Below are 23,779 nucleotides of genomic sequence, written 5' to 3' on the forward strand. Positions count from 1 at the left end.
TGTTTTTTGGCTCACCATGCCATTCCAGTTTGAACCCAGCCATATGCAAATCAGTCTTGACCCTGTGCCTCATGGGAATTCAATTTTAATCGTCACTTCACCGGCGCCGTATAGAATTAATTGTTCCTCCTTGAATTAGAATCGCCATAGCATCACAATTTCTGGTTAGATACTTCGTTCCCTTGGTTCCTAGCACTAACGGTTCTAACTAATTTTCATGCATGGCGCGAGATCTCCAACTGCACGCCTCATTTCACCAGGTGCACTTCACAAGCACAGCAAGTCCTAATCCCCCGCTATCAGAATTGCGCACAATACAACTTATACAAGGCCCAATTAATTTATTACAACCTCACCTTTCCAGCGCCATATTAATAGGAATGTCCCGCCTTGAACTATTTTCGACCGATGTAGCATCACATTAACTGCTCCGATGCTTCATTAACTTGGCCATTAGGATTAACGCTTACTCGCCTTTATTGCGCCAGACTACTTAATCACTACAACGCCAGTGTTTATTTAATCTTGTTTTTAGGACACAGAACTAATTTACTACTTTCCCCTATTTTAGATCTTACGTGCTCGCACTTTACATTGTCCTGATGATGATCTTGAATTACTAAGATCGAAACGCCGTCGACTACAATTTCAAAGTGCCCTCAAACTGTCTAAACCATCTGGGTTCTTTTGATCTGTTTTTTCAATGCGATGCAAAGTTTTTATTGTCACTAAACACTTCACTTCACGCACCCTCACTTATGTATGTGTGAGCACTGTATATGATGTATACTCTTGAAATGCAAAAATTACAGAAACAGAAGCTACTCCATTTTATGATGTTAAATAAAATGTGATGCCTTCCTCTATTCTTCTGTGTCCTTGCATACATTTCTGAACTGGATCCGACTGGGTTCAATATATCAATGAATGTAATTGAATTATTCTTAAACTTAACAATTGTAGCCATGCTACCTGAGGATCCTTGACCTCAACAGACCATTGTCTTTCTGAACCAATTACTTACCCCAGGTCACAAAAGTGTGGGGTCCCCTTGTTTTTGAAACGCATCCTACGAGCAGTGGCTACACTGCAAGGGTTTTCACCACTCACGTGGTATTTTTCCTTATTGATTGATTCTCTTCGCTTGATCATAGAATGACAAATCCAATAGCTCCTACTTATACAGAGGACTATATAGCGAGGATCATTAGTGGCCCCTCCCTTTTCCAAACATCATCAGCAGCCCCAACGGCACCGACTGATGCTGCTACAGGTCGGGTTTCGTCGTTGACTCCTATGGATGCCTGAAGAAAAGATGCTGACAGGCAGTCAGTGAAGAGTGTCCGGTGGATCCCAAGATTGGAATCAAGATGGAGGATACCTGCAGGCACAGAGGACAGAGTCTAGGTCACCAGCCAGGAGCCAGGAAGGAACCAGGCGATGTTGTGAAGATGCAGGTGAAGATGTGAAGCTTGTCGCAGCAGCCACGGGTACCAGGAGGCGTCGAGGACGACCAGAACCAGGAAGCGAGCTGTCCCACGAGGGCTCTTGCTGTCGGCGGCGTCGATGTCGAGTTGGAACCCAACAAGCCTTGGCAAGCGCAACCCACGCAGGAGGAAGGATTTGCTTCTGTTGCAGACCAGGAAGGTCTGGGGTGCTTCTCTTTCACAGAGAAGAAGGAGCCAGTCTGGAGGAGCCAAACCAGCAGTGGAAAGTCAAAGGTTCGTCGTCGCAAAGGTTACTAGCCAACGGGAAAGTAACCGGACAGACGCGGCAAGCAGGAAAATGCAGAAGGGCCCCACGCAGAACTCGTGGAGTGTGGGGGGCTGGTCTTCGGTGCAGATGGTGCTTGGGGTTGGGGCTTCTCAATCCCCACAGCACAACTTCGAGGATGCCTCAGAAGCTGCGCTGGAAGCTAGTAGCCAATTTTCCCAGGTAGCCGGTCCCACGTCTCTCGTCGCCTCCACGGATCTCAGCTTTGCTGTGGATGTGGATCAGGGTCGGAGAAGTCTGGAAGTCAAGGCGCTGGTCGAGCTCTGCAGTCGGTTTCTCGTAGAACTTAGGCAAAGCAAACGGCAGGTCGCTTGATGGTGCCTGTTTGCACAGGGTGGCAACTCCTTGGCCACAAGGGAGATTCTTCAGTCTTCTTCCGTAGTCGAATGTCGAAGGTCCAGAGTTTCTGTTCAAGTTGCAGTTCAGGATAATCCAAAGTCCTAGGGACTCAGCTCCCAATCTTATACTAATCTGGGGGGCTGGGCTACCTGCTAGGTCCCTCTTATGGGTGGGACCAGGGAGGGGGGTGGTTACACCCCCTTCCCTTTGTCCAGTTTCGCGCCAGGACTGGGGCTGGAGTGCCCCAGCACTGGTTTGAACCGGACTATGCATGGGACACCTTGTGTGCCCCAGGCAGTGTCTCGTTTCTTTCATTCCTCCCTGCCCCAATACACTAAGTCCTGTCTGGGGTGGTGCTAGCACCTCCCAAGGCAGGAAACCTATTGTCCAAGCCTCCCTTGCTGGAAGGTCTCCCAGCAGCAGGAGGTCAGACTTGTGTCTGTGGCAGCAGCATCCATTTTGTGATGCTAGGGCTCTGGTTAACTTTAACCGGGTACGTAGGGTTCAACATGTCTTCTCCCTCTAGAAGGGGGGAATACTATCCTCATCGCCAGAAACGGTATGGGGGTAGTATTCCAAAGCGGTAGACACCTTACACAACATGTTTTGATAAAGCCAAACCATAGTTACCATAACCGCGAGGATTATAAGGCACTTTAAGAGTATATGGTAGGCAATATCATACAACAGCTATAAGGACATGGTTCCGAAAGCTGCAGACAGGCTCAGCTCATGCTAGAGCACCATCTCACATGTTACCAAGCACTATGCCTCCAGGATTGTTAAGGCCTGCCATAGGAGTGGCTCACAGGTTACCCATGTGTCTATATATAAGGCAGGTATAGGAATACTATACCCAAGCAAGGGGTGATTACACGACTTTGCCCCAGCTGAGTGATCAGCCAGTTGTGTCATGATGGAAGGCCAGCCAGGGGTGGCATAATACATGCTGCAGCCCCTGGTAGGCCTAGGGTACACCTATGCCCTGGGTACCTAAGGTACACTGTACAGGGACCAATGAGGTGATCCTTACCAATTGGGTTATGTACCTAGAGTACATAATATGAATTTAGAGAGAGAACAGCTGGGCTGTGGGTCTGAATAGCAGGCCCACAGCCACATCTAAGTCGAAAACCAGTGAAGCAAAAGCAAAAAGTGGGGGTGACCATAGAAAGCAGACCCTACTCTCCTACATAACCCCCCCCCCCCCAAACTTAGGGACATTAAACTAACCTTGACCAGTTGAGTCTTCATGTTCTAAGTGGAAATATCTGGAGAGTCCATCTGCATTGGCATGGTCAGTCCCAGGCCTATGTTCCACTGTGAAGTCCAGCCCCTGTAGGAAAATGGACCACCTAAGAAGTTTGGGATTTTCACCCTTCATCTGATTTAGCCACAAGAGGGGCTTATGGTCTGTCTGAATCTTGAAGTGAGTGCCAAACAAGTATGGCCTCAGCTTCTTCAGGGCCCAGACCACAGCAAAGGCCTCCCTCCCAATAGCTGACCAACGTTTCTCTCTAGGGGTCAGCCTTCTACTAATAAAAGCAATGCGCTGGTCTTGACCATCTATATTCAGTTGTAAAAGAACAGCTCCCACTCCCAACTCAGAAGCATCTGTTTGGACAGTGAATTCTTTGGAGTAATCTGGACTTTTCAGAATAGGTGCAGTGCACATGGCCTGCTTCAGATCATCAAATGCCTTCTGACAGTTTACTGTCCACTGAACTTTCTTTGGCATTTTCTTAGAGGTCAAGTCATTAAGTGGTGTCACAATGGACCCATAGTTCTTAAACTTTCTGTAGTACCCAGTCAGGCCCAAGAAAGCTCTGACCTGTGTCTGGGTAATTGGAGGAGTCCAGTCCTTTATGGTCTGGATCTTGCTCTCCAGTGGTTGAACCTGACCCCCACCTACTAGGTGACCCAGGTACACAACCTTGCTCTGCCCTATCTGGCACTTAGTGGCCTTGATAGTGAGGCCTGCCTTTTGCAGGGCCTCTAAAACATTCCTCAGGTGGACCAGGTGATCCTCCCAGGTGGAGCTAAAGACAGCAATATCATCAAGATAAGCTGCAAAGTAGTCATCCAGGCCTGTAAGGACTTGATTCACCAACCTTTGGAAAGTGGCAGGTGCATTCTTCAAGCCAAAGGGCATTACCACAAATTGATAATGTCCTCCTGGGGTTGAGAAAGCAGTTTTGGCTTTTTCACTTTCAGCTAGCCTGATTTACCAGTAGCCGGCTGTCAGGTCAAATGTACTCAAAAACTTGGCAGCTGCCAGTCTGTCAATGAGCTCATCTGCCCTAGGTATTGGGTGGGCATCTGTCCTAGTGACAGCATTGAGACCTCTGTAGTCCACGCAAAACCTCATCTCTCTCTTACCATCTTGGGTGTGAGGTTTTGGCACAAGAACTACAGGACTAGCCCAAGGGCTCTCTGAAGGTTCAATGACTCCCAGCTCCAACATTTTTTGTACCTCAACTTTTATGCAGTCCCTGACATGGTCAGGTTGCCTGTAGATTTTACTCTTCACAGGCAGACTGTCACCAGTGTCCACCTCGTGGGTGCACCAGTTTGTCTGACCTGGGTTCAGTGAGAACATATGTCTATAGGCCTGTAGAACTTGTCTGTAGTCCTGTTGCTGATGGTCAGTGAGGCTGCCTGAAAAGACCACACCATCAACTGAACCATAATCAGGGTTCTGAGTCAGCAGGTCTGGGAGAGGGTCACTCTCTTCCCCCTGCCCCTCATCTGTAGCCATGAATGAATAAGCCCATGTCTGCCCTGTCAACATATGCCTTTAACCTGTTGACATGAAGCACCCTGTGGGGGCTTCTGGGAGTCCCAAGGTCCACCAAGTAGGACTATTGCTCAACAATAGTGAGGGGTCCAGACCATTTGTCCTGGAGTGCTGCTGGGGCCACTGGCTCCAACACCCACACTTTCTGTCCTGGCTGGTACACAGTCATCACAGCCTTTTGGTCATGCCAAGCTTTTTGGAGTTCTTGGCTTGCCTCAAGGTTTTTAGAAGCCTTCTTCATATACTTTGCCATCCTTGAGCGGAGGCCAAGCACATAATCCACTATATCAAGCTTGGGTTGTCTGAGAGGTCTCTCCCATCCTTCCCTTGCTAGACACAGGGGTCCCCTTACAGGATGCCCAAACAAAAGCTCAAAAGGGCTGTAGCCAACCCCCTTTTGTGGGACCTCTCTGTAAGCAAACAGAAGGCAGGGTAAAAGGATGTCCCATCTTCGCCTAAGCTTGTCTGGTAAACCTTTTATCATCCCTTTTAGGGTCTTGTTGAACCTTTCCACAAGCCCATTGCCTTGTGGGTGATAGGGTGTAGTGAATTTGTAGTTTACACCACACTCCTTCCACATTGCAGTCAAATATCCTGACATGAAGTTGGCACCTCTGTCAGAGACAACCTCCTTTGGAAACGCCACTCTGGAGAACACTCCAAGTAGGGCCCTTGCCACAACAGGAGCTGTTGTGGTCCTCAGAGGTATAAGTTCTGGATACCTGGTGGCATGGTCCACTATCACCAGTATGAATCTGTGCCCAGAGGCTGTTTGGGGGTCCATTGGTCCAACAATGTCTATCCCCACTCTCTCAAAGGGAACCCCCACCACAGGTAGTAGTATTAGGGGGGCCTTTGTGGTGCCACCTGATTTGCCACTGGCTTGGCAGGTGACACAGGAGCGACAAAACTCCTTGGTATCTTCTGACATGTGAGGCCAGTGAAAGTGAGGGACAAGTCTGTCCCAAGTCTTGTTCTGGCCTAAGTGTCCTGCAAGGGGAATATCATGGGCCAAGGTAAGAAGGAAGCCTCTGAAACTCAATGGTATGACCAACCTCCTGGATGCACCAGGCTTGGGGTCTCTAGCCTCTGAGTACAGCAGCCCTTCATCCCAATACACCTTATGGGTACCTTGAGCATTCCCTGCAGCCGCAGCAGCAGCCTGCTGTCTGAGGGGTTCAAGAGAGGGGCAGTCTAATTGGGCCTGCCTCAGATCTGCCCTTGAAGGTCCCCCTGTCCCAAGAAACTCAACCTGGTCAGGTTCCAGTTCTTCTAGGACAGTTCCTCCAGGGCTCTCAGAATCATCCTCTTGTGAGAGCTGATCCTCCACCTGAGGCAGGGGGGAAGGCACAGCCTTAACCCTACTGCTCTTTCTCTTGGGTTGTGTCTGGTCCATTGTCCCAGGATCCAGCACTTGTTCAGTGTTGCACTTTTTGGCCTGTGACCTAGTAACAGCAAGGACATGTGCATCTATTCCCAGCATTTCTGCATGGGTCCTATACTCCACTTCAGCCCAAACTGAAGTTTCAAGGTCATTTCCCAACAGACACTCTACAGGAAGGTCTGAACTCACCACAACTTTCTTGAGGCCAGTTACCCCTCCTCAGGAGAAGTTAACAATTGCCACACTATGGGAGGTAGTGGCATTGCTAGCTTTGGTCACTAGGTAATTCTCACCTAGCATGATCTGTCCAGGGTCCACAAAGGCAGGTGTCACCATTGTGACACTAGCCCCTGTGTCCCTGTAGGCCTGAGCCATCTTATGGTTGATTAAAGGAGTCTGTCTGTACTTACCCAGGTTACTGGGACTCACAGTAGAGGACAAAGCTATGTCCCCATCACAGATCAGAACAGCTTGAGTTGGTATCCTGACTAGGCCAGGATCCACCTCAGTTCCCAGGGTTAACCCTATTACACCCTTTTGCTGGGAACCACCACTTACAGCTGGACTAGGGGGTACAGTTGCCTTAGGGGCAATGGTGGTTGGGGGCGTATCCTTTTTGGTGCACTCACTAAACCAATGGGAATTTGATTTACAATAGTTACACCAAGGTTTCTTTTGGCCATCTTTCTTTTTATCCTTTTTGGGACCACCCTCCCCCTGAGCCTTTTGGGGTCCTGGTGAAGACTTCTGGTCTTTTGCTTTCTGCTCATTACCCTTGTGGTCTGCCTTTTTCTGATCACCGCCCTGATTCTGGGATTTCTGCTTAACTCTCGTCATGACCCATCTATCTGCCTTCTTTCCCAATTCTTGGGGAGAAGTCAGCTCAGAGTCAATCAAGTGTTGATGCAGTAGCTGGTTTTGACAGTTGTTAAGGATTTGTTCTCTCATGATCAAATTATACAATCCTGTATAGTCCTTAACCCCACTACCCAATAACCAGCCTTCCAAAGCCTTAGTGGCACAATCAACAAAGTCAGTCCAGTCCTGAGTCTGTGTCTTCTGGGTATCCCTGAACAACAACCTGTATTGTTCAGTGGTTAGGCCAAACCCATCAATTAGAGCACTCTTCAGGACAGTGTAATTGTCTGCATCCTCATCACTAACTGTGAGGAGCTTGTCTCTACCTTTCTCAGAGAAGGAGAGCCACAAGATAGCTGCCCACTGACTTTGGGGTACCTGCTGTACTTTGCAAGCCCTCTCCAAAGCAGTTATCCATTTGTGGATGTCATCCCCACACTTGTAGGGAGGGACACTCTTGCTCAGGTTTCTATTGTCATAGGCCCTGTCTCTATCCTTAGGATAATGCTGCCACCAGTGGGTTCTAACCCACTTAAGTTCTGCTCTCTGGCCAGAGCAAGACTCTCCTTGGCAAGGGCAAGTTCTTCCCTTTCAATCCTCAGATTGACTTCCCTCATTCTGGCCTTATGCTCTCTTTTCTGTGGAGAAGTCATTCCCCTATGAGAAGAGGCATTGGAGCTATTAGAGATGTGGGAGTGGATAGATTCCCTGGAAGGGGATCTTCCTCTCCTATCTCTTGGGATAAGTCCACATGGGGGGGATCCCATTCTGACTCCCATGTAGGCTTAAGTTAGCCTGGCTAAGTCTTCCAACTGGAACCTGGCTGTCTACCTCATCTTCTGAAGTCCCTTCTGACTCATCTGTGCGGTGAGGGGAGTCTCCTGTAGAGGGTAGACCCTCACTTGTACCTAAGGTACCATCATGGGAGGCTCTATGAGCATCATACTCTTCTAAGATCTCCACTAGATAAATGAGGGTAGGGTTGGCACCCTGTTTTAACTTTCTGGAGGTACACAATTGTCTCATCTCCTGAAAAGTTAGGGTATCATATCTAGAGGGTATCCTTCTAGGATTTACCTCTCCTGAGAATCATCTTGATCTCCTCTCAGAGACATGATCTAGTGAGGGTGTGGTGTGTTCACCTACCTACACTAGTTGTATCTACTAAAACCTCTCTAGTAGTTGTAGTGAGGGTGTGCTAGGCCCTTCAACCTACAACAACTAAGTTCAGTAGAACTTAAGTATTCTAAGATTTTGTTTTATATGTACCTTACAGTACCTAATGTGATCTTTCAATATGATATCTCAAGATTACAATGGTATCACAACAGCAAGCTCAGATCCCAACCGCTGCTCACCAATGTGAGAAGTTGGCGTGATATATGATGTCACTAGTTCTAGTGTACACCTTGTATCAGTCCAAACAACCCTTATGGTGATTGGTTGTAAAGTCAACCTTATAGACCAGCTATCCTAGTGGTAGCATGGACAAGAGCAGTCTTAGGCTAAACTCTGTATGGCATGTGAAGCCAGCTGTTATACCATTATAATCCCTTGAATACCAAATGAAAGGACACCACAACAGGTATGTATAAAAGTAGAATGTATTTATTCTAGCATATACCCGCAGCACTCTTTATGAGCTCAGAGGTCTAAGTACAAACAATTTCTTAAGTAGCATACATTAAGTTACACAGGAAAAATACAGTTAGGCCCAGGGGCCACGCAAACCATATACTAAGAAAGTTGTATAAGTACCACGTCACGAATAGGGAGTAGGCCTAGGGCCAAGAGAATCGCTGGGGCTACACTACCCTACCAAGAGTTAGGAAGTGGGAGGCCCACGGGAGGCGTGTGCAGTGTGGAAACACACACGTGCGTTACATTAAAGTAAATGGGAATGTAGTAGTTAGAAATAGGAAGAATAAGGACACTTCCGAAGTAATTAGGAGGAAGCAACTAAAGACTTAGACACTTGGATAGTCAATATCCACTGGAGCACCGGAGTACTCGCGATACCTCACCCACGGGAGACGGGTGCATAGGTGTGAAGATGTGTCGGGTGTCGTCGCTGGATCCTATGGATGCCTGAAGAAAAGATGCTGGCAGGCGGCCAGGAGGAAGATGTCCGGTGGACCCAAGGATGGATCTGGAAGGAAGGACACCTGAAGGTCGAGTGGACAAAGTCTGGGTCACTAGCCAGTGACCGTGTGGAACCAGGAAGGAACCAGACGATGTCGTGCAGGACACAGGTGATGTCTTGAAGCTTATCTCTGCAGCCACGTGAACCAGGTGACGTCGAGGATGACCAGAACCAGGATACGAGCCGTCCCACAAAGGATCTTGCTGATGGCGGAGTCGACGTCCCGATTGGAGTCAACACGCCTTGGCAGAGGCAACCCACGCAGGAATCGAGATTCGCTTCAGGTGCAGACCAGGAAGGTCTGAGGTTCTTCTCTTTCACAGGGAAGCAGGAGCCAGTCTGGGGGAACCAAACCAGCGGTGGAAAGTTAAGGGTTCGTCGTCACTGAGGCTACTAGCCAACGGGCCAGCAACCGGACAGACGCGTCGAGCAGAAAAATGCAGGGCCCCACGCAGAACTCGTGGAGTGTGGAGAGCTGATCTTCGGTGCAGATGGTGCTCGGGGTTGGGGCTTCTCAATCCCCAGAGCACAACTTCGAGGATGCCTCAGAAGCTGCGCTGGAAGTTACTCGCCAATTTTTCCAGGTAGCCGGTCCCACGTCTCTCGTCGCCTCCACGGATCTCAGCTCTGCTGTGGATGTGGATCAGGGTCGGAGAAGTCTGAAAGTCAAGGCACTGGTCGGGCTCTGCAGTCGGTTCCTCGTAGAACTTGGGCAAAGCAAACGGCAGGTCGCTTGATGGTGCCTGTTTGCACAGGGTGGCCACTCCTTGGCCACAAGGGAGATTCTTCAGTCTTCTTGATGAAGGTCGAAGGTCCATAGTTTTGTGTCAAGTTTCAATTCAGGATAATCCAAAGTCCTAGGGACTCAGCTCCCACTCTTATACTAATCTGGGGGGCTGGGCTACCTGCTAGGTCCCTCCTATGGGTGAGACCAGGGAGGGGGGTGGTTACACCCCCTTCCCTTTGTCCAGTTTCGCACCAGGACTGGGGCTGGAGTGCCCCAGCACCGGTTTGAACCGGACTATGCATGGGACACATTGTGTGCCCCAGGCAGTGTCTCGCTTCTTTCATTCCTCCCTGCCCCAATACACTAAGTCCTGTCTGGTGTGGTGCTAGCACCTCCCAAGGCAGGAAACCTATTGTCCAAGCCTCCCTTGCTGGAAGGTCTCCCAGCAGCAGGAGGTCAGACTTGTGTCTGTGGCAGCAGCATCCATTTTGTGATGCTGGGGCTCTGGTTAACTTTAACCGGGTACGTAGGGTTCAACATGTCTTCTCCCTCTAGAAGGGGGGAATACTATCCTCATTGCCAGAAACGGTATGGGGGTAGTATTCCAAAGCGGTAGACACCTTACACAACATGTTTTGATAAAGCCAAACCATAGTGACCATAACCGCGAGGAATATAAGGCACTTTAAGAGTATATGGTAGGCGATATCATAGAATAGCTATAAGGATATGGTTCCGAAAGCTGCAGACAGGCTCAGCTCATGCTAGATCACCATCTCACATGTTACCAAGCACTTTGCCTCCAGGATTGTTAAGGCCTGCCATAGGAGTGGCTCACAGGTTACCCATGTGTCTATATATAAGGCAGGTATAGGAATACTATACCCAAGCAAGGGGTGATTACACAACCTTGCCCCAGCTGAGTGATCAGCCAGTTGTGTCATGATGGAAGGCCAGCCAGGGGTGGCATAATACATGCTGCAGCCCCTGGTAGGCCTAGGGTACACCTATGCCCTGGGTACCTAAGGTACACTGTACAGGGACCAATGAGGTGATCCTTACCAATTGGGTTATGTACCTAGAGTACATAATATGAATTTAGAGAGAGAACAGCTGGGCTGGTGGTCTGAATAGCAGGCCCACAGCCACATCTAAGTCGAAAACCAGTGAAGCAAAAGCAAAAAGTGGGGGTGACCATAGAAAGCAGACCCTACTCTCCTACACATGGGCCTGTAAATTAAATGCTACTTGTGGGCTTTCAGCACTGCTTGTGCCAGCCACTCAAGTAGCAGATAAACTTGGTTTTAAAAAAAAATATATTTTTTGTCCTCATTTGCCTGCCCCACATTCCTCCAAAAAAACGCCAATCACCTTGGATGTCGTCGGGAGCTAGATAGGGATATCTCCTAGACCCGGACACCAGAAGATACGAACTGGCGAAAGACGTTCTCCGGAATGTTATATGGGGAGGAAAAAAAAAAGAGAGAGGGCACACCAATCCTCTCGCTACTCCATCTAGACGTGAACAGCCTTTCGGACGGAACCATCAAGGAACCTTGGAGTATAATGGCATAATCATCGGACCCGGGGGAAAAATAAACCCCCCGGAAAACCTGCCGAGCATTTCTACTTCCACTGAGCTAGCACGTTCCAAAAGGTGAGGTTATGTTCACAACATGATCTGGCCAAGTCCACCTTAGATGTGTCATATAAGGACATTAGCCAGCCTGCGTGCGATGGTGCCATCTGGTCGACCCAAAATTTGCAAATCTGCCGTCTGGCCAGCAGAATTGCATAGAATAAAAAGCACTTTGCTTGCCCCGTGATATTATCGTCCACGCCAAATATTAACGGCAGTGTGACAGAAACGGAAATCTTAAGAATAGAGTTCAAAGTGGTCTTTACTTCCTCCCAAAAGGTGTTGATAAATGGACAGTCCATAAACATGTGGACGTCGGAGGCTGCGGGGAGATTGCACTTATTACAGCATTTTCCAGTCTGAAATTTGGATAGCCTTTGGGGGGATAGATAGGCTTGATGAACAGTAAACAAATGATTCCGCCTCAGCCAAGCCGGCTTAACCACTTTATACAGGAGAGTGAACAATCTTATCCATAGGTCCTCACACTGCATACCCATGACCCTCCTCACTGCTCATCGGGTAAAGTGAATTCCCCGTCCACCTCCTCCTGAATAGCCCAATACCAGAAAGCTACCTCTTTCCCCCCCTCTTGTCTCTCTACCAACTGTTCTTCCAGGATGCTGCTTCTCCCCAAATGCATCCTTTTCCTAATCAATTCCCGGGACCAGCTAACGAGCTGCATATATTTAAATCTCGATAGTGTTGGGCCGACCTTCTCATATAACTCCTCCCAACCTACCAGTGCCCCTCCCACTAGCAGCTGTCCCCATCTTACTATCCCTGCCTCCTTTATGGGAGTTGCGAGACTGTCCTTCAGACAGGGAGGGAGTCCCGGGGAATCCCAAATTGGGGCGAAACTTGAAAAATAGGGCAACCCTATTCTATCTCTAATCAACTTCCAAGCTTTTACCAATGATTGTAGGGTCTTTAACCTCACCTTCTTAAAGAACTTCCGGTCCCTGTATTTAAATAGAAAACCATCAGGAGGCAGATCCGCCCCATTCAACATAGCCTTGAACATTCTACCAATTGATGAACTTGATGGAGATTTCAGCAACATCCTGGAGTATGACAGCTGAAAGGCCCAGGCATAATATTGTATGTCTGGTAATGTGAGCCCCCCTTCTCCCTCCTCCTTCTCAGTTTTTTCCAGGCCAGTCTGGTAGATTTATAACTCCAAACAAATTAATTTATATCTTGGTGACATTTTTGAATTTGCTTAGACTCAAAAGCTAGAGGGATAGTATTAAAAATAAATGTATACTTGGGAAGGATGGACATTTTTACTAAACTAACTTTCCCAAGTATTGTCAATGGGAGAAAGGCCCAAGCTTTTAATAACGCCCGACATTCTCGAGAAACCTGATCCAAATTGGTATGTGCTATATTACCAATCTCCTGGGTGATCCTAATTCCCAGGTAGCGCATAGATGGAGTGACTACCAACTTCGAGTTTTGAATGTTCCATGTCATTACCTCTGTCTTTCCTTCGTTGATTTCATACCCCGAAATCTGCCCGAATTCTTTAGCCCATTTGATGATGATGGGGAAGGCCTGCACAGGGTCAGTTGTGTAAATAAGGATATCATCCGCATAGAGTCCTATCCGCTTAACCCATCCTCCAAACTCAAAAGAGGGGATGTTACACTCCTCTCTCAAGATTTGAGCGAAAGGTTCAATGCACATATTGAATAGGAGGGGAGAAAGCGGGCAGCCCTGCCTGGTACCCCTCGTAATCTTAAAAGGCTCAGTAAGAGCCCCATTGACCAGTAGTCTAGCCCTTGGATCCTTATACAGAAGCGTGATAACTCGACAAAAATTAGCCCCTAAATTGAACCTTTTCAATACCGCGGCCAGATAGGGCCAATTGACCCTATCAAATGCTTTGGTAGCATCCAGGGTAAAAATGGCCAAAGGAAGAGAAAAAGTAGAAGCAATGTCTATGGCTCCAACCAGGTCGTGGGTGAGATCTGCCAACTGTCGCCCCCTTATGAATCCCTTCTGATCCTGATGGATTATTGAGCCAATCTCGTTCCCCAACCTTCTCGAAAGGATGGCTGCAAAGATCTTATAGTCAACGTTTAGGAGCGAGATTGGTCTATAGGACCCGCAAACAGCCGGGTCCTTACCAGGTTTAGGGATCAGAACTATCGTTGCCTCATTTCACGATTCTGGCGGGGCCATGCCTTCAAGAAATATGGCATTAAAGAGGGCAGTCAGAGTTGGAACTATAACTGGACCTAATGCACCATACACTTCCCCTGGTAGGCCATCCGGGCCAGCCGCCTTCCCTCGCTTCAATTGTTTGATAGCGTTACTGACTTCCACCTCTGATAGTTTAGTCTCCAAATGGTCGCGCTGTTCTGACAAAAGGGTGGGCAGATGAGCCTTGTCTAACCAAGACTCCCTGGCCGTTGGGTTATCTACAATGTCTTCCTTATAGATGTTTTGGAAGAATTCCTGAAAGGCGATCCCTATTTCAGAGGTGGAAGTTCTGGCCTTAGCTTCCCTTTCCAGTTTTATTTCCTTAATGTATTTTTTGGCCTGATCTGCTTTTATTTTCCAAGCCAAAATTGTTCCTGCCGCCTCTCCATACTCAAAGTGTGACAACTTACTTGCCTCCCATCTCTTGGCCACCCTTTCCTGAAGTACATTTTCAAGATTTATCTTCAACGCTACCCGCTTCTCCTCATCCTCTACCAAACCTGGGCCACCTTTCTGCTCTGCCTGCCTAAGCTCCTGCTCTATGTTAGTAATTGCTGTCCTATAAGCCTTGCATCTATATGAGGCTCTATTTGTTATGCAGCCTCTTAGGAAGGCTTTAAATGCTTCCCATACAATGGCTATCGAAGCCGAGTTTAGGTTAATTTTCAGAAATGTGCTTACCTAAGAAACGAGGAAGCGGATTTCTACCTCTTCAAGCAGGATCATCCGGTCAAAAGACCAACACGTGTGCCTGATCTGCTGGTAATGTAATATGGTAAAAGAGATGGCCGAGTGATCAGACAGATGAGAAGGGATATATGTTATCTCCTTCAGATCATCTTTCAGCTTGTGGCTAAAAAAAGCATAGTTAATTCTTGACTTGTGTTTATACTTAGCATTGTGAAAGGAAACCCCTAGTATGTTACCCGATCTCTGCCTCCATACATCTACCAACCCCAGATTCGACATTATAGCTATAAGTGTTTGCCTAGATTTAGAAGGCGTCAATGCTCTTGAATTGTAAGATTTGTCGAGCTTGGGGTTTAAGACTATATTAAAGTCTCCCACCCAAACTACGGGGTCTTGGCATGAAATCAGATGGTTCTGAATTTTATTCAGGAATGACGGATCGTCTTGGTTCGGGCCATAATAACCTACTAGAATATACACTTGCCCTTCTAACTGTACTTTCGCAAGTAGCCATCTTCCGCTGAGATCTTCCTTCTGTTCCAGAATCTGGGCTTGGATCTGCCTTTTAAATATTATAAGGATCCCACGTATGTTAGCGTTGTGGTCCGTACACAAAAATTTATCCACCCATTTCAGGTTCTTAAGCATGTCCCTCACCTCATGTTTGAGTAGATGTGTCTCCTAGATGACAATGACCTGCGCGCGGGAGTCTTTCAAGTATTGTAAGATTCTATATCTCCTGGCCCTCACACGCAAGCCATTAACATTCCAGGATAAAAACTGCAACCCAATCATAACGCATTGTCCCTTCCTGTCCTTCTGCCTACGGAACCAGCCTCTCTAAAGTGAACCGATCGACATCTCTTAACCTGAACATAGTCAAAAGCTTTTTTGCATAATATAGGGATAACTGGGACAAACTTACGAGGACTTTTTAACTCTTTCCCCCCCCCCTGGAAAACCCTCCCTTACCAGTACTGGCCAGGTGTGTCGCCAGTTTGCGTCAGGAACAGACCATCCCCTGAACCCCCACAAAGCCTATTAAAGAAGGAACCGGCTTGCCACCACCTCGATATCAAGTTAGCTACTGAAACCAAAGAGATGGCAGAGAGAGCATGAAGAATATCAGAGTGACGGGGTGGGATCAGTGCGGGGGGGGGGGGACTCCATAGTGATAGTGCCCAAATTGACTTAACGTTGTGTCTTTTGTATTTTTTTTTTTATCTTTTTTTATTTTTTTTTATTTTTTTATTGAAATTGTTTGGAATTTTTTCTTTTTTCTCCCCTCCTCTTCCTTCCCCCCCCCCCGTTCTCTTTTTTTTTCCTTTTCCCCTTCTTTTCTTTCCTTTATTTTCTTTTTTTTTCTCCCCCTTCTTCCTCTTTCTTCCTTTCCAAATAGACCTTTCCCCCCTTTCTCCCCCCTCCCCCCTATTTTGAGTTATTTTCTCTTGTTACTTATCCCTCTTCTCGTCTCTTTGATTAACTAGTTATTATGACCCCCACAGCAAGACCTTCGTTTGACTAGGTAGCTTTGTCAGACTGACTTTATATGATTTTTTCTAGTCAAGCCTTTTGAAGGTATTATTCCTAAAATCTCTATTTATTTACCTTGTCACTTTCGTTTTAACCCGAGTGATAAGCCTGACCCCCTAAGAGGACAGAGAAAGAGGAAAAGGAGAAAAAGAAAAACCCCGAATCGGAAACCCGAACAGTTCCCTTCTCATGAGTGCTGACTAATGGAAGATATTAGCTCATCTGCCTCCTGAGGGGTTCGGATATTATGCATTTTGTTGTTATACATCACCCTCAGGAAGGCAGGGAACCTCATCTGTACTGTTGCCCCAGCTGCTCTAAACTTATCCATTTTTTGACCTAGCTCCCACTGTCTATCTAATGTGGTTTTAGACAGATCTGACCGGATTTAAAAAAAAAACAATCTGTAGCCTTTACTAAATTCGCTTTTAATACTAGGTTCAGTATTTTTTACTTGAGGGTATAGGTGAGAAAGTTCACCAAGATCTTTCTTGGTTTTACTCTCCCGGGGTTGAGGCGGAAAGGGTCTCTGTGTATCCTCTGTATATCCCTCTCGAGAGCTTCCGTCGTTTCATCGAGATTAAATGAATCTTTTATTAAAGCCACCACAAATGCCTTGATATAACCGCCCTCCTTCCCCTCTGGTATTTTCAGAAGGCGGAGATTGTTCCTTCTAGAGTAGTTCTCCAAGGACTCAACTCTCTCCTTCATAACATCGCCTTCCCTTCGCAGGGATTGGATCTTGCTCTCTGCCAACTCCAGACTAGATTTTAGTCGCCCTACCGAATTTTCCAGATACTCTGTTCTCTCAGAGAGACCATCAACCTTCTTCTCGAGAGTCTCACATGCAGCCCTGATCTCGCTCTGATTTGTTTTTGATTCCGCAAAGCCGCACCTTATCTCCTGCCGCATAGCGTTCAAAAGTACCTCCAATGGACCACCACCTTCATTTTCCTCACCAGTGGGATCACCCTTAGTAGCAGTAGCGGCCCCCCCCAACTTCCACAGAGTGATCCACGGGGTGATCTAGGCACCCGGGGTCCAATATGGTCCTCGAACCTGCTGCCGAGACATCCATTGTGGGTCCTAGTCCAGGGGGGTCGGCCAAACTAGTTATATTATCACTATCGGCAATATCGGCATTATTACTGCTGCTCATAGCTCCCACCGGGGTTTCACTTAGGTCACCGACTGCCTCTAAACCTAGTTGGATGTCTAAAATTTGGGGCCACACCCTGAAATATGAAAGCAGTGAGGGAGTTATGCGGATCGCACCTTTACGTATTTCCCTTTTACTACCTCTTCCAGCTAACTGAGAGCTGGCATTGGCCTTGAGGAGTGTTAATCCTTTACCTCTTTTTGTCTCCGGAACCTATGAAGCCTTAAAAGCCTCTAAGATAGCTTGTTGAGGCGCCTTAAGACCCACACTTTGCTTTTCCACCGGGGCGCTGTTCGTGGGGCCCTTCCCCCGCCTTCTACTCTTGCCTCCCCTCTCTGGAAATGTACCACAGGTAGGTTTTTTGGCCTTTGGTGACCCAAATCCCCCCGCCTGTACCCCCTCCTTACTGCTCAATCCTTTGTTGTCCGAAAATAGGTGGAAGTCGCCCGCTACACCTACAGTTTCTCTTGCCTTTACTGCTCTGTCCTCCGTATCTTCTTCTGGTTCTGTGGACTCCTTTAGATGACCCTCGCCTCCCAGACCTCGAGAACTCCCCCTCAGGAGCCCCCGAGCCGCCGCCCTACGCCCGCGCCTAAGCTCCACGGCTGCCTGCTTCCACCGCAGAGGAGAGGCAGGGGGAGGCTTCAGACTCGAGCCGACACACATTAACGCCACGTCAGACGTTCCGAATCTTGTGCCGCAATTGAGCTGAAGGATGGGCGGTAGGAGAAAAGAAGAAAGTTTCTCACAGGCGTCCTTCCAGCAGAAAAGACCTCCGCATCAAGAGAACGCCGTGGGGCCGGTAACTACACACTTTCCACGGGGGCTCAGGGAGGTCAGTAGCTGACGCGCGCACCGCCTACTCTGCGGCCGCCATGTTTTCCCTCATCGAATTGTTAATTGCCAAATTAACCAAGTAGCAGATAAACTTGTGTCACGCCTGCCATTGCAAAGCCTATGTGTACAGATTATACTGTCATTTCGACTTGGCATTTAAAATCCCTTGCCAAGCCTCAAACTCCCCTTTTATTACATATATGTCACCACTAAGGTAGGACCTAGGTAGCGCAGAGGGCAGAGTTTCATGTAACTTAAAGGAAGGACACATACTTTTAAGTTTTACATGTCCAGGTAGTGAATAACTCCCAAACTTGTTTTCACTACTGAGAGGCCTACCCCTCTCATAGGTTAACCTTGGGAATTGCTTATTACATTTAATAAGCTGCAATCCCTAATTGAGAGAAGGTAGAATTACCAGGTTTAGTACCCATGGAATGATAAATCCTCTTTAATGGTAAAGTTGCCACTTTTCCTGCTCTTAGCCATTTGATGTCTGTCTCTGATCACTGGATAGGCTGGGTGACAGTTCGCTTTGTATATTCCCTCTAGGCAGCCAAACACACAGTTTGGAGCCAGGGCAGGAAGAAAGGACCTCTGTGCACTTCAGACACCCTTCTTTGAATCCACCCACACTTCAAAGGCACAACTGAATTTAAGTACTGGAACTCTTACTCTACCAACTCAGTACACTCCTGGCCCTGAAACCAATCTGCCTAGAGGAGGGCCTGCTGTGCTAAAGACTGCCACTCTGCTAGACTGCTGCTGTGGAAGAATGCTGCCTTGCTGTGCTGCCCTGCTGTCTGCTGCTCTCTCTGATTGGACCTTTATCACTTGAACCCTGAGTGACTCCGAGGGCTAGCTGACTCGACTCCTGTTCTTAAAAAACCCAGGGACATCAAAGTCTTTCACCCTGCTCCTGTGCCTGGTTCATTGGAAGTGTCTCAGGTGCTTGCTCAAGCGGTACTGACAAGTCCCCAGGTGAGATAGCAGAATTGATGCATCGCTGCTGTTGCAGGAACAGAATCAGCATATCACACTTGCAACCAGCATCGCCATTGGAACCACCGCATCAGAACAGCCGCATCGCTGCCACAACAGCGAGAGGCGATCGACGCATCCCTTCGACTGCGTGGGGAAACCTGGCACATTGGATTCAGAACTAGCGCATCTCAGAATCAACGCTTCATCTTTGGAACCAGTGCACTGCCATTGTTCCATGGAGAAAATCCAAGCATTACCTCAACTACGAGAGCAACACTGACGCATCGCTCGACTGTACCTCGCATCTCGTGTTTGCGGCCAGGATTAAGGTACTTTTGCTCAGCGGGCCCTGCATGGGTATGTATCCGACCCGCGCTCCATGACGGTTGTCCTGAACTCTTGACTTTGTCCCGGTCCAGTGCAACCAATTAACTCTTTAAGCGCTTACTTCTTCTCAGCACTGTATCTGCTTTTAATCATTTAAAAGTAATTTCTTGACTTCTACTTATTGGATCTTTGCTGTTTTGGTGTTGTTTTATTTATTAAATTAAGAACTATTTTTCTAACTTGGTGTGGAATGTTTTGGGGTGGTGTTTTTATTGATTTACTGTTTGATTTGTTGCACAAATACTTTACACACTCTTAAATTAGACCTGACTGCTCAGTGTCAGGCTTCCAGAGGGTGAGCACAGGGTGTATTTGTGACTTAAACGTACAAGTATTGTGGTTTCTGCTTGGACAGGGTGCATACCTCTGCAAACCAGAAATCCAATTTCTAACAGAGTTGAAGGAAATAGATAACTGAAGAGTAGAGTAACTAGTTGGTTGTCTCCAAACATCAAATAGCTTTCCTTATTGTAGTAATATGTCTTGCTGGATCAAACTGTTGCTGCTAAGAATTTCATAGTATATCTTGAATCTAATAGCATACGAGAACATCACGGTCAAAGGAAAGAGTACAAATTGAGTGGTAATGTTGTGTGTAATGTAGAGTATCTGTCATATTGTCGTACTGTTGATAGGAAGGCAATTTCCATTGGTTCTGGAATGAGCCGTGGGTTGATTCAAACTTCAAAAGAAGACAGTATTGCTTTGCAATGAACATGAGAAAACCAGAATCAATAATTATTTCATGGGAAAACAGTGTTTCGAGAAAGATGTATTGCATTTCTATGTAATCTCATCATTTTGGAGGATAAAAGATTTGTTCAAAACCTGTAATGTGCTCTCCACTGCAGAAAGGTTTCGAGGACTACTGCAGTCTGAGGTGGTTTCCTTGTTATAACTAGTCAAGAAACTGAATGCTGGTGAACGGGTCTGCAATTCTATGTTCTCAGATCAAGGAGTCTGAAAATTCTTTGAATTGCAATATGATGGTCTACTGTATAATAGTTACTTTGCTAGCTTCCTAGAGCAAATTGTTGGTTTAAAAAGCTGAATCATACATTCTATTGTTCCAGTCCTTTGATTTGTCAGACGAGCCAGTTCCCCCAAAGCCCCAAAAGGCATGTGTTCTCAGACATTCTTGTCAACTGGAAAGTAATTAGTTCCCTCGTTCCCAGAAGAGCCTGGAAAGTGTGAAGCAGCTTGCCTCTTTTGGGATTGTAGTCCAGTGTAAAGTATCATTATTGTATCTTCCAGGTTTCCTCTGGGGAAGAACTTGAAATACTTCTAATTACAGCAGAATGAAGCTTACCGCTCTTCTTCTCTTCCTTGCAGTGGTTGTGTGCACTGGTAAGATTTAGTTCAATCTATTATGTTTTCAATGAAACCCTTTATCTGTCCCTGAAAGAGGTTGCCTGTCCTCCTGTGAGAATACAGAGTGAAACCTTCCAGGAGGGATTTTCTGAAATATCACTGGTCAGTTTGGATGCAATTGAACATGGATGGCCCAGTCATTGGAATTTGAAAATCCCAAACTCATTCCTACAAGGTATCATCTTGGGACCAAACTTTCAAAGCAACATTCATCACTTGGGCTTTACACTGGGGACATTTCCACTGGCACTGAGCTTCACCAGCCCTTCCAACGAAACCACCCCACATACAACTCTGCTGGAGGCACAGGTGTGCTGCGTTGCCGCTATTCTCTCAGGTCCATGGCATTCTCAAGTAAAGAGGACATTTGTACATGAACAACGGAGGGCCTGTTTTCCACCGTCTCACACTCGCTGCTCCTCTTCCAGCATCAGTGGAGGTTGGATTGGCAGCATATGTCCTGCTTTCCCCCAGTCCAATGCCCACCCACTAGCAGAAGGATGCAGCTGCCCTTGCCTGAGCAACCTGTGCAGTTGCAATTCACAAACTGCTCTGTCACAGTGGTTGGCATGGGAATCTAGGGTGCTGGTAGGGAGAGCAAAGGTGGAGGATTATCTGGAGAATTAGTCAAACACAGAAATAAGGGTATGTCTTCCCAAATGTAAGGCGTCTTTGCTGGAGAGATAAATACCTCTTTGTTCTTTTATTCTTTTATTCTATAGAAATTCCTTAAAATCACAGCACATATTTGTCAGCATTTACTACCAACACTATATAAAAAGTATACATTATAATTCACTATATTGACTTACGGTTACTTTCTTGTGATGTACTCACCTGACAGTCTGGCTAATGTCTAGGTAGGAGTGGTGCATGGTATGTATTAGTCTTAGCTGTTCCCTCACAGGCAGGAGCACCTCTTCACTTTAGGTCTTGCTGCGTTGCGTGTCTGGAAAACAAGTGTTAATGAAAGAAGACTCGACTGTGGTATAAATAGCTGAGCAGGTAGATAAAGCTTTTTTACTGCATATAGTTGAGGGAGTTGGATTTTCTGCTATTTAATTACACAAAAGTCAATGAAATGTGCAATCCAAATTGAACCGGTATACAGTAGTAGTCAGTTCCAAAATGTACCTTGAATCAACTGAAATTCTCTTTACATCAGTTCAGGAGATATCTATCAACTTATGCCAATAAGCAGAGCCTATATAAACTGTAAGAAACACCCTGGAAATTCCACCAGGTGAGACTCTGGTTAGTGGCACTGAGAGGCTCATTCTGACATTGAATGTTGTGGGAAGCAGAGCCTTCCTCATGTGTCTCCATCCCACTCCGTCTCTCAACACCGCTGCTTTGGCTCAAAGTCAAAGGAAACTGAAGGAAAGAGGTGTGGAATAGGAATATGGTAATATAAACATGTGCTGAAAACCTGTGCTCAGAACTCCATCCTAAATGTAGTTTTAGTTCTTATGCTGTGCTCATATAGCTACAAGCTGCAATCATCTACAACCCTTCTCTTATGCTTCCTGGTCTGCTTTTCATGATCCACTTTCAATCTCTCTTCTCTCCTCTCCTCTCCTCTCCTCTCCTGCCCTCTCCTCCCCTCTCCTCTCCTCTCCTCTCCTCTCCCCTCCTCTCCTCTCTTCTCTTCTCTTCTCTTCTCGTCTCTTCTCTTCTCCTCTCTTTTCTTCTCTTGCTCCACCTCCCTAACTCTCTTGTATCTCATCCAGGAGAAGCCTACAAATGCAATTTTGTTCCCCAGAGGGGCACAGAAATGAGTCTCAAATGTGCCGACTGCTTACTACTTTTCAAGGGTGTCGGTGAGTAAAATAAACATTTAGATGCACAATCATGTATTTCCTTTGTGGTATGACTATGATATTGCCTCACACAGGAATGAAAGATTACAGTAAGTTTGGTTTGGAATAGAATTGGGTTATTTGTTTATACATAATCATTATTTATTTTCCAGGCACTCGGGTGGCATGTAATTGGTGTTGAATGATCTATGAAGTTCTCAATTTCTGCCTTTTATTTTCTGGACTCACTCTTTAGCTGGCTGGTGATTGTCCACTTTAGGTGACAGCTTTGCTTTATCCCAGATCCCTTTGTTGACGCTCCAATGGAGTCCAGTCCAGTGTTGTGATATTGATTTACATGTGAGCCCTCCTGTACATCTACTGTGCCCATCACTGTTTTCCTGGCACTGGTGTGTACCCATCTATGATGTGTCATTCCACTCGCTTTCAAAACTTCTTGAACATTGAATAGACACAAGTCCTTCCCATGTATAATAGGCAGATCCATGTTGTGTTTTATACATCCTGACAGTACAGTGATGCCCACTGGTGATGAGTCTTGTGAGGTCTCACCTTATTGATAATGAAAGTGTCATTACAACCAACATAGCAGCAGGGCAAAGAGTTGTTTTAGTGGCTGGGCAGGGACTGAAGAGTGTAATGCTTGATGGAGCTCAAGGACCTTCAAAAACTGACCTCGAGTCCTCTGTACCTTTGGTAGATTGCTCAGACTCAGGTACCTGAACTTCCAGAGAAGCAGATTGACCTTACCACCAGGTGCCACTGCCTCCTCCAACCATGTAGAGCACTCAAAGCAATTATACTGGAGGAATCAACAAGAATCAAGGCGGAACAGGGATTGAGATAGAGAAGAGACTGCTCCTGGTTTCAAGTGGATATTCTCTCTCGTCTTCTGATCGGCCTTTACTCATGGACTTAGTCTTGTTCTTCTTTCTCTCTCTCTCTCTCTCTCTCTCTCTCTCTCTCTCTCTCTCGCTCTCTCTCAGTCTCTCTCTCTCTCTCCTCACTCTATGTCTCTCTCTGATCTTCATGATGAAGAAGACCTTCAGGATCAAACAACAAAAAAAGGAAGAGATGAGGAAGGAGCAACCCAGAATAACCACCACCCAAATACAATCAACAAAAAACAA

At 46.8% G+C, this 23,779-nt stretch overlaps 1 protein-coding gene across 1 annotated transcript in view; it reads left to right on the plus strand.

Annotated features, from left to right (window-relative positions):
- The window catches only part of LOC146802296 (CD59 glycoprotein-like), a 73,387-nt gene that overhangs the window by 45,231 nt on the left and 4,377 nt on the right, over positions 1 to 23,779 (plus strand). Inside the window, exons 3-4 of the mRNA XM_085621864.1 lie at positions 20,713 to 20,805; positions 22,560 to 22,649. Coding sequence (XP_085477990.1) covers positions 20,757 to 20,805; positions 22,560 to 22,649 — 139 coding nt within the window. The 5' untranslated portion in view covers positions 20,713 to 20,756. The remainder of the gene's footprint in view (positions 1 to 20,712; positions 20,806 to 22,559; positions 22,650 to 23,779) is intronic.

Source organism: Triturus cristatus, chromosome 8 (assembly GCF_964204655.1).
Source record: "Triturus cristatus chromosome 8, aTriCri1.1, whole genome shotgun sequence".
In the NCBI taxonomy this organism is placed as follows: Eukaryota; Metazoa; Chordata; class Amphibia; order Caudata; family Salamandridae; genus Triturus; species Triturus cristatus.